Source organism: Cygnus olor (genome assembly GCF_009769625.2).
Source record: "Cygnus olor isolate bCygOlo1 chromosome 34 unlocalized genomic scaffold, bCygOlo1.pri.v2 SUPER_34A, whole genome shotgun sequence".
Lineage (NCBI taxonomy): Eukaryota > Metazoa > Chordata > Aves > Anseriformes > Anatidae > Cygnus > Cygnus olor.
In genome coordinates, this window is record NW_024429054.1 from 48066 (window position 1) to 58494 (window position 10429).

Consider the following 10429-nt stretch of genomic DNA (forward strand, 5'->3'; position numbering starts at 1 on the left):
GGGCTCTTGTGTTTAAAGTTTCTGTAGTCTTTGGTTGTTTTGTTTTCATTGTGTCGTCCTATGCGAAGATCTTCAGGGCTGTGCTGAGGATGCCTTCTGAGCGGGGCCAGCTCAAAGCCTTTTCCACGTGCCTCCCTCACCTAGCCGTGGTCTCCCTGATGGTCAGCACTGCCATGGTTGCCTACCTGAAGCCCCCCTCCATTTCTTCCCCATCCCTGGACCTGGTGGTGTCACTTCTGTACTCAGTGGTGCCTCCAGCACTGAACCCCCTCATCTATGGCATGAGGAACCAGGAGTTCAAGGCAGAACCTCTCTGGGCAGTATCCTGCACCTCTCCAAAATGAGGAGCTACACACTGGGAAACCCCTCTGTGGTGGTGTCACACAGTATCTGACTGAGTCTGATAACTCAGATTTTCTTGGTGGCCTTGCCCCTCGTAAGGCAGCTCTATAGGAAGCTGGCCTGGTTTCTGGTGCAGGCACCACTGCTTGTATGGCATCCTTCGTGGTGCCCAGGCCCTCCTCCTCCTGGGCACTGCTCACTCAGCACAGTCCCAGTCTGCCCTGATGTGTGGGGTTATTCTTCCACTGGTGCAGGAGTAGGCTCTTCTCTTTGTAAATGTCAAGAGGTTTCTGCAGGTAAAACCTTGCAGTTTCTCAAGGTTCCCCTGGACAGATGTTCCATTCCTTCAGCTGTTAATGTCTTCAGGCAGGCAGCTCACCTTTTGTATGATTGCGCTGTTTCTCCCAAGATAGCAGCATCAGCAGCTGCAGGACAGTTTATACAATGCAGTAATAACTAGCGGAATAGAATTGCAGCACAGACTCACAGAAGTGTAGGGGATAGAAGGCTTCCAGATTCAAACTTTGCAGGGCTTCCTTCTCACATACACTCTCATTTTGTCCAGAGCTGTGTCCTAAATGTCGTGAGGCTGTGCAAGGAAAAAGACAGAAGGGCCAAATCTCAGCTGTAGCTCTATCTGGCTATTACTATTAAAGACAATAAAAATGTTTTTTATGGATACATTAAAAAAAAAAAAAAAAACAAGGACGATTAAGGAGAATCTTCAGCCTTTACTGGATGGGGGGGAAACCTAGTGACAAGAGATGAGGAAAAGGCTGAGAAAAGGCTGAGGTACTTATGCCTTCTTTGCCTCAGTCTTTAGCAGCAAGGCCAGTTCTTCCCCTGGTACTCGTGCCCCTGAGTTAGTAGACAGAGACACGGAGCAGACGATGGGGGGGGGGGGGGGGGGGAGGGGGGAGGAAGAGGGGGGATAGGACACACATACACTTTTCGCCACTTCTTCACTCTCCCTTTCTCCTTCACCTCTCCCTTCTCCTCCAGGCTAATTACAATAGCTCTTCAAAGCTTTGAATATCATTGGGATGGTCAAACCAGCATGTTCCTATTGTTGATATCTAGTGAATATCTTTCAGCTTTTGTTTAAGGTTTAACAACTACTTAAGAATGCCATCCAGAGATCTTCCCCAAGGCAGTTACGAGAGGCCGGGAGTGTGGGAGGATACTGGCAGGCACCTAGAGCAGTGGACACTTCCAGTGTTTTGGAACTTCATCCCTGAGCAAGTGCAGAATCCTAAAAACCTGGTGAAATGCTTGAAAAAGGTATGTCATAACTCTGGAAATTCCACAGAGACACAAGTCACTGAAGTGTGCTGGGGCTTGACCTGTGCTCATGAAGCCAGCCTCAACACCACTTAAACCCCTTCAATGGGCCCTGCAGCAACTCCAACTTCTGTGACATTCACTGCAGCCGCTCCAACTCCTCTGAAAGGCCCTGCAGCCACAGCAACTGCTGAAATTGGCCCTGCAGCCACTCCAATACCTGCAACCCTTGCAATGGGCCCATCAGAGACTTCAACCCCTTTGACAGGCCCTGCTGTCAGAACAAATAACGTGATGGGCCCTGAAGCCACAGCAACACCTGACAGGTCCTGGATCCACTCTGAGTCCTCTGGCAGGCAATGTATCTACTCCAACATCTCTGCTATGCCCTGCAGCCACTCCAGCCCCTGTGATGGTCCCCATGGCTGGGCCAGAGCACCAACCTGTGCCGGTATCAGGTGCCTCTATATGCAAGAGGAAACAATGGATGTGAAATTCAGGCTCCTCAGAATGGACTGCTGCAGAGCCGGGAATCGAGACAGGCAGGGCTTTTTTGCAGCATCGAGGCCACTCGAAGCAGCTGAGGGAGCCACCAGGACCCGGCAGCTCTCACGAGGGAGGCTGACAAGGCAGAGGCGGAGCCAGCAGCGCCCCCTCCCCTGACGTTCAAAAGCAGCCCCTGGGGAGCGTGAGCGACCAGGGCGGGCAAACAGGGCGAGGCGCGATAGTGGGGCGAGGCGCAGCAGTTTGCGCGGCAGTTAGTGCAGGCAGGGCGTGCTCAGGCAGGGCAGAGCGTTCCGCCCCGCTGACGAGAACAACTCATCTACCGGCTGCCTACCTATAGGTAAACCGCCATGGTCAACACTAGGCGGAGAGCTCTTTTGGAAGGTCTGTGGCCACCCAGACTGAGTGCCCGCTCAAAAATGCGACAGTTCAGGTCTCTGGATGCACGAAGTGCCTGAGCCTGTTGCTGCCCTCTGAGGGCGGCAGAGACACCGTGTGTGTGAGGTGTGGGCAGGTGGACGACCTGGTCAGCCTGGTGGCAGAGCTCAAGGAGGTGGAGAGGTTGAGGGCCATCAGCGAGTGCGAGCGGGAGATAGACAGGTGGAGCAACTCTGTGATTGGCCTGAAGGAAAGGCACCAGGGTGAGACACCCCAAACAGTGGTGGACCCCCTGCCCTGTCGAGCAGAGGGAGGGGACCTAGGAGATGAGGAGGAATGGAAACAGGTCCCTGTTTCCAGGGACCCCCCTCCCTACTGGCCCTGCCTCCCCAGGTGCCCATACATAACAGGTTTGAGGCCCTGGAGCTTGAGAGACTTGTACAGTTAATTAGTGAGGTTTCAAGAGTGCAGTTAAAGAGGAAGTTTTTGATGACCACTTTAGAGAAGGCATTTTCCTTATTTTATATTAGTTTCCAGTAATCTTGCGTTTTCATAAGAAGTGATCATCATTCTCTAGTTGACATGGCTCCAATGTGCCTCCTAAGAAGGTCTGGATGTGTAGGAAAAGCAGTCCCTTGAAGTCCTGGACTGTATGGGCAACCTTGCTGCTCAGCTCCCCATCCCCACCACTTGTCTCATCAGCCACCTGGGACTTGCATCACTTTTCCTTACACCAGACTTCTCCACTGAAGTCTGCAGCTGGATGTGACAGCTTTTTTGCACTAACTCCTGCCTCCTTTTCCTCAGACATCTGTCTGCACACAGTTTTTTGTTGTTATTTTGGTGTGTGGCTGTCTTTGTTTTCATTATTTATAAAAAATATATATAAAAGAAACAAACACCAACAAAATGAAAAGAAACAAACAGAAACCAGAACCCACAAACTCCAAGTTGCCTCCAATGAGGTGCACCATCCACAAGGGATGACTGCACAAGAAATCTTCGACAGACTGATAGGAAATGGTAAAAGAGAAATACAGCTACAGAGTTGGCTACAGGGATGATGAGAGGGACTGATGAAACACAGGCAAGCTCAACCTCCCCAGAATCCCTAGAGGCAACTGGGTATATGAGAAGTATCTGAATGACCAAAGAGCAAGACCAAGTGGAGGGGAACAATGGAAACTGTACATGTCCACACATTCTGCTGGAAAGGTGACTTCCAGCATGGTCTGTTTCATAAGGCCAGGTGGAAATTTCCAGGGGAAAGGGGAAAGGCCAGGGGAAGATCAATATTTTTCTTTCGCTGTAATATGCATCTTGAAATATGATAATTTTGATGTCATGGGACACCTCCCACATTATATTAGAATTCTTCAGTCATTTCAGCTGACTATAATGTGCTGATTGAGGTGAAATGTTTGAACTGCTTTAAAAACAAGTAGGTAATACTCAGGCCTACAGCAATAAAATGACAATTTTCTGTCCTGCATGGAGCACTGATGCCACAAAACCCTCCCTGCCCCGGACTGCTCATGCCACCCCTCACTCCTGGCACAGAGAATATCCGTGACTTGTTGAACTCTCCTGCCTGTTAGAGCAGAGAAGAACTGAGTTAAAAAGATTCCCTGAAATGCTCCATTTTTGAATGGGTAAATTTGTGCCAATCATACCTGAATTATCTGCCTTTCTTGGTGGGAATATTCACATTTTCTGTCTGTATAATGATATATATATTTGTACAGCCACAGCTGTAACTACAGCTATATGTGCAAGTAAAGGTAAATGTATATACAGAGTTACACGTGTACACATGGATAACTGGGAGAGAGACGCACAAGTGGCTGGGACTCTAGGATTTTACATCACCTGAACTATCAGGAAACCATCCCAGCAGTGCTGGGAGCTGGGGAGGGGGGAGAGGGGGAGGAAGGTCCCGGTGGTACGGCTGGGACGTGGGTTGTGATGCCATTCCTACTGCAGTGATCTGACTGCCTGGTGGCAGGCAGGCAGACACGGCGATGTCATCGAGTGCATCACAAATCCCATGGGACACAGGGGGCAACTCATGCAGGGGACAGCTCTGTCGAGCCACCATGGCTGGGCTGCTGCTGCTGAGGTCACCTCCTCACAACACTGCAATGGGCCAGGAGCAGGCAGACCTCAGGAGGCCATCAAGAGCAGCAGCTGTGGAAGCTGCAGGCAGATGCCTGGGCCCCTGGGGAGGGCTGCCCTGCAGTGATGCCACCTGGACATGGGGTGGGAGCCTGTGGGACAAGGCATGAGAAAGTGCTGGATGTGACAGAGCACAGCATGAGAAGGGAGAGAGTACAGGCAGGGCTGTGAGGGACAGCACCATATCACATGCCCTTGGTGGGAAGAGATGTGAGCAATGGCCAAATGGCCACTCCAGCCCAGCACAGCTTCCTCCCAACTCTCCCACCTCCCTTCTTTCTGCCTCATGCTGGGCTGGCCCCAGGGCAGTGCCCGGAGCAGGCTGCTGCAGGGCTCTGGGCACTGCCACCACAGCCCCAGCCCCTCTGAAGGGCACAGCAGCTCCTGGGGGATCAGAGGGCTCAGCCCCACAGATGGGACATCCATGGCACAAGCATACAGAGGTCAGTGTCCCCAGCTGTGTCCTCTGCAGCAGATCCTCAGAGGCCTGCAGCCTCTCCATGCCATCCCTGGGGGTATTCAGGCAGCTCCTGCTGCCCCAGGGTCAGGGCAGCCAGCCCTGAGCTGCTGAAGACAGAAAGGAGTTTGCTGGTCTCATTACTTCCTGATCAGCTGAGAGTGGGTCTCAGACAAAGAAGTTGCTGTAGCTTGATATATTTTGTTTAAATACAAAGAGTCTGGCTCCTCATTAAAACAAGATCTTAGGGTCACACTGGATAGACGGATACTGTAGTAAAAGGGGATGGATAAGGACATTTCTTTTCGGAGAAGAATACCTTAAGGGTACAACTGAAAAGGAAGGAAAAATGGAAAAAAGAAACAAAACATCAACTCCAGAAGGAAACACTTGGCCTGTCATCCTCTCAAGACATACACTGGAAGTCACATGCAGAATGATGGAGGCAGTTTAGGGCTGCTGAAAAATATCCACATAGTTTCTGAAGTGCAACCTTGAGCTCCCGGTTCCTCATGCTGTAGATGAGGGGGTTCACTGCTGGAGGCACCACAGAGTACAGACCCGACACCAGCAAGTCCAGGGATGGGGAGGAGATGGAGCTGGGTTTCAGGCCAGCGACCATGGCAGTGCTGACAAACAGGGAGACTATGGCCAGGTGAGGGAGGCACGTGGAAAAGGCTTTGTGCCTGCCCTGCTCTGAGGGCATCCTCAGCACAGTCCTGAAGATGTGCACATAGGACAGCACAATGAAAACAAAACAACCAAACACTACACAGACACTAACCACAAGTACCCCAATTACCCTGAGGTAGGCCTCTGAGCAGGAGAGCTTGAGGATCTGGGGGATTTCACAGAAGAACTGGTCCACAGCATTGCCTTCACAAAGAGGTATTGAAAATGTATTGGCAGTGTGCAGCACAGCAGTGAGAACCCCACTGCCCCAGGCAGCTGCTGCCATCTTGGCACAAGCTCTGCTGTCAATCAGGGTTCCGTAGTACAGAGGGTAGCAGATGGCAATGTAGCGGTCATAGGACATGACAGTGAGAAGATAAAACTCTGCTGATATCAGGAAGACAAATGAAAAGACCTGTGCAGCACATCCTGAATAGGAAATGGCCCTGGTGTCCCAGAGAGAATTGGCCATGGCTTTGGGGAGAGTGGTGGAGATGGATCCCAGGTCAAGGAGGGCGAGGTTGAGGAGGAAGAAGTACATGGGGGTGTGGAGGCGGTGGTCGCAGGCTATGGCGGTGAGGATGAGGCCGTTGCCCAGGAGGGCAGCCAGGTAGATGCCCAGGAAGAGCCCGAAGTGCAGGAGCTGCAGCTCCCGCGTGTCTGTGAATGGCAGGAGGAGGAACGCGGTGATGGAGCTTCTGTTGGACATCTGATCCTCCTGGACAACAGGGACTACCCAAGAAAGAAAAGAGGGATAAATTAGGAGAGACATCTCTGAGGAAGACCTATCCCAGTTCTCATTGAACTTTGAACATTGATACAGTTACTTTCCCCTTTCTGAGGCCTTCCTTGAGCTCTGGTTGGTGATGGATGAGGGTGCCTTTGGGAGCAGGGGGTTCTGCCATGGGCACTGAAGGAGTCAGGCCTCCCTTACAGCTCTAGGTAAATAAGAACCAGTTGTGATCTCTGCTTAAATCTCCCTCTGATCTATGTAGCATTACTGTCAATACTCTTGACTGCTGAAAAGCATTTGTGGTTTAGTTTCTTCCAGCTGCCTATGTCACACTCAGAAGCATTTTTTGAGGGAAGAAAACCCTGGCATTTGTAAGGTATTGCAGCTGAGATCTTGTGAGTCCCAGGAGACAAAGGAACTGTCCTTAGTGCAGTGAGGACATCCAGTCTTTCCACCCGTCCTGGTCTCAGCCAGAGTCCTCGAGGGTTTGGTCTAGTTGCCCACAAGGAGCTGTCCAATTACTGTGGCCTCAGGAACTCCCTGGACAGAGATTCAGCTGCTGTTGTTGGAAATTTAATCCACCTGGGAATGGGGATCTGCTGCCTCTGAATAGGGAGGCCTGTCCAAGGAGGAAAGAGTTAAAATGCTATGGTAGACCTCTGTAAGGAAAACCTACTCCATTTCTTGTAGTAACCTGAAAAAAATTGCCTCTTCACTTTCGGGAAGACTGGTCCTCTGTTAGATCTCAAATTGGTGCTTCAGGAGTCAAGGGACTCTGCAGGAGACAGTCCTGCCCTAGAGCAGTATACAAATGGAACACAGGGTGCTCTCAGATGAACTGTGCTTGACAAAACTAGATTTTCAGCATTCTTTCTCAGAATTCACCCCACTGCAGAGCAAGGATTTTTTGCATAATGCTTTGGTTTGTTTCTTTACACTTGTCCCCCCACACCTGAGGAGTGTATATAAGACATAAATCCTTGGCACTAGCACTGCCCACCAAGGGAAATCTTGGGGTCGTGGGAGGCAAAGGGACTGTCCGTTAGGGCAGAGTGAGGACAGTGGTTGTGTCCATCCATCCTGGTCTCAGCTGCCCTGTGTGGGCACCTCTGGAGGATGCTCACACTCAGCTGTTTCCCTGAAAATAACCTGGATGCTGCTGAGAGCAGAGGAATCCAGGTTCAAAGTGCAGATCTCCAAGCCCCTCACCCATCTCATCGTACCTGAGCAGGTACTCAGCTCTCTTCTCCAGAGACACAGACGGATCACAGCAGCGACCCACATACAGCCATCCAGCAGCATTTCTATGGCCTTAGGACTGACATGTCTTCTCCATGGGGCTGCTAGATAACACAGAACTGCTAGGGCAGAGCTGTGCCCTTGTGCATGGCAGCCTGCAGCCCAGCAGAAGCCCTAATGACACTATGGCTAGAGGTCTAAGGTGCGAGAGAAAGGAAAGCAGGGGGTTTCTCCAGGGAAGGTGTCTCCAGTGCAGGGACGGCAGGGAGATGCCCAAATCCCCTCTGCCATGGAGCTTCTGCGAGCAGCTCCCTCTCACGCCCTGCCCATGGCTCTGCTGCCTGCAGCTGTCCCTGCCTGCAGCTGGGTCTCTGTCCCCACGCCTCCTGCCTGCAGGTCACAGCCCCCATCCCACACTCTGAGTGCTCAGCTCTGCCCTGCAAACACCTCCTGGCAGCAGGGCTCTGTACCTCTCCTTCTGATGGCTTACGGTTGTCAGCCACTTCCTGGAAATAACAGCATCTATTGCTATTCCCACTGAGCCAAAGAAGACAAAATGGAAAGCTCAGCAGGCTCAGGAAAGCTGGGACTGAAGCTAAAATCCCCCGTCTGATCCCTTCTCTTGCAATATCCCCTTGGATACACCCTGGTTGTGCTGTGGAGCTATGAGCAGGCTGCCCCAGGCAGCAGCCTCCCGCCAGCAGCAGGACCCTGCCCTGCCGGGGGGGCTCCTTCTACCCGCAGCTTCTCCCCGCAGCGCCCTGGGCAGCTCCCCGGGCAGGCTGAGTGCTGAGCCTGGCAGGCGGCAGAGGCCCTGCCCCGGCACACAGCCCCTGGGGCACAGCAGGGACCCTGCTCTGCACCACAGCCCTGGGCACCCCTGCCTGCACCCCTGGCTTCTCCTTCCTCCAGGAGCTGCGGCTGCATTGCCCTCCAGCCAGACACTTACAGGGGTCAGGGCTCGCAAGTGTTCTCCCCCAGCGAGCTCTGTGCATCCTGCCACTTCTGCCTGCCTTTAAGCACTCTGTCTGTGCAGGCAGTGCCCCCAGCCCTGCTGTGCTGTGCAGAGGAGCTGCTCCTGGGCAGAGCTGGCTCTCTGCAGCGCTGCCCGCTTGCCAGGAGCTCCCCTTGGGCCCAGGAGCCCGGCCCAGCTCAGCAGCAGAGGCCCAGCCCAAGGCCTCCCTTGCTCTGCCCCCCACCAGGCTCCCTGCACAAGGACCCTTTGGCGCCAGGGCTCACAGCTCCTGGATGGCAGCAGGGTCCCTCCTGGGGAACACACTTGGAAGCAGACAAAGCAAACACTGACTGGCCCTCTCTAAGCACCGTGCTGACTGATTCCTGCAGCAGGAATTGCCCTGTCAGGGTGTGCAGGGCTACGGGACGTGCCAAAGTTCCTCCCTGTTGTTCAACTTATTCATCAATGAAGTGGATGATGTGACAGAGTGCACCCTCAGCGACTTTGCTGATGACACAAAGCTGGGAGGATTGGCTGATACCCCACAAGGCTGTGCTGCCATTCAGAGGGACCTCAACAGGCTGGAGAGATAGGCTGAGAGGAACCCCATGAAGTTCAACAAGGGCAAGTGCAGGGTCCTGTCTCCTTCCTAGGGCGGAATAACCCCCAGTACCAGTACAGGCCGGGAATGATCTGCTGGAGAGCAGCTCTGCAAAGAAGGACCTGGGAGTCCTGGTGGACAGCAGGCTGAGCATGAGTCAGCAGTGTGCCCTTGTGGCCAAGAAGGCCGACGGGATCCTGGGGTGCATTCGGAAGAGTGTTGCCAACAGGCCAAGGGAGGTGATCCTCCCCCTCTACTCAGCCTGTACAGGTGCTTGGTGTTATTCCTCCCTAGGAAGGAGACACCACAAAGAAAAGGTGGTATGCATGAGAAGCCTGACAGGGTTAGAAAAGCAGCATTTAGTTGCAGAATAAGCATTAGGGCTGAATTCTCCTGAAATGCTACTAGTTGCTTGACAGAGCGGCACACTGCCACAGTCATGGTAACAGCCTGGCAGCTTTGTGCCTGGGTATCACTGTGAGATCAGCCAAATGGGATGAAGGCTTTGTTCCTCATCCCTTCTGTTGAGAGAGGGGTTTTTGCCTCTCGGCAGGAGCTATCACTGCCACATGTCACCCAGGCAACCTCCGTGAGTGGCATGTGCCCTTGGGGCCCAGAGATGTGCAAAGCCTTGGTTCTCTTGCTTTCCAATATCCACTGGCATTCCATCCAAGCTAAGCAACCCAAGTCCTTCTCCAGAGCTGGTCATCAGGGAAAGGCACTTCTGGGACTCCTTGCAACAGCCTGCAGTAATTCTGCCATTGCTTATGTCAGTTGTGGGTGCCTGGAGTGTTTCGGACTCTTCTAGAGGTGAGTTTGAAGTATGGGAATGCTTTATACAAACACAAAAGAGCTTTGACATGTTGGCTTGTGCTCAGTGACTTCTGTCCTAGAGCACTGCAGGATATTGAATGAAAGACTGGAGTGCGCGGAGTGCATCCAGTGTCCTAGAGCCACTCACACACTGGCCGATACTGACTTGGGTACTGAAATTACAGTCTGGTTGGGGTCTTCAACTTCCCAGATGTCTGCTGGAAAGACAACACAGCAGAGAGGAAATAGTCTAGGAGGTCTCTGGAGTGGGTGGAAGAT

At 52.6% G+C, this 10429-nt stretch overlaps 1 protein-coding gene across 1 annotated transcript; it reads right to left on the bottom strand.

The window, feature by feature from the left end:
- Positions 1-5543: 5543 nt before the first annotated feature.
- Positions 5544-6521, bottom strand: LOC121062852 (olfactory receptor 14A16-like). Its single transcript, XM_040543138.1, has one exon. It carries the CDS (start codon positions 6516-6518, stop codon positions 5544-5546), a length of 975 nt encoding a protein of 324 aa, XP_040399072.1. The 5' UTR covers positions 6519-6521.
- Positions 6522-10429: the final 3908 nt, after the last annotated feature.

Excerpts from the sequence above, each read along its gene's own strand:
- LOC121062852 (XM_040543138.1), bottom strand. The coding sequence starts at position 6,518 with ATGTCCAACAGAAGCTCCATCACCGCGTTCCTCCTCCTGCCATTCACA.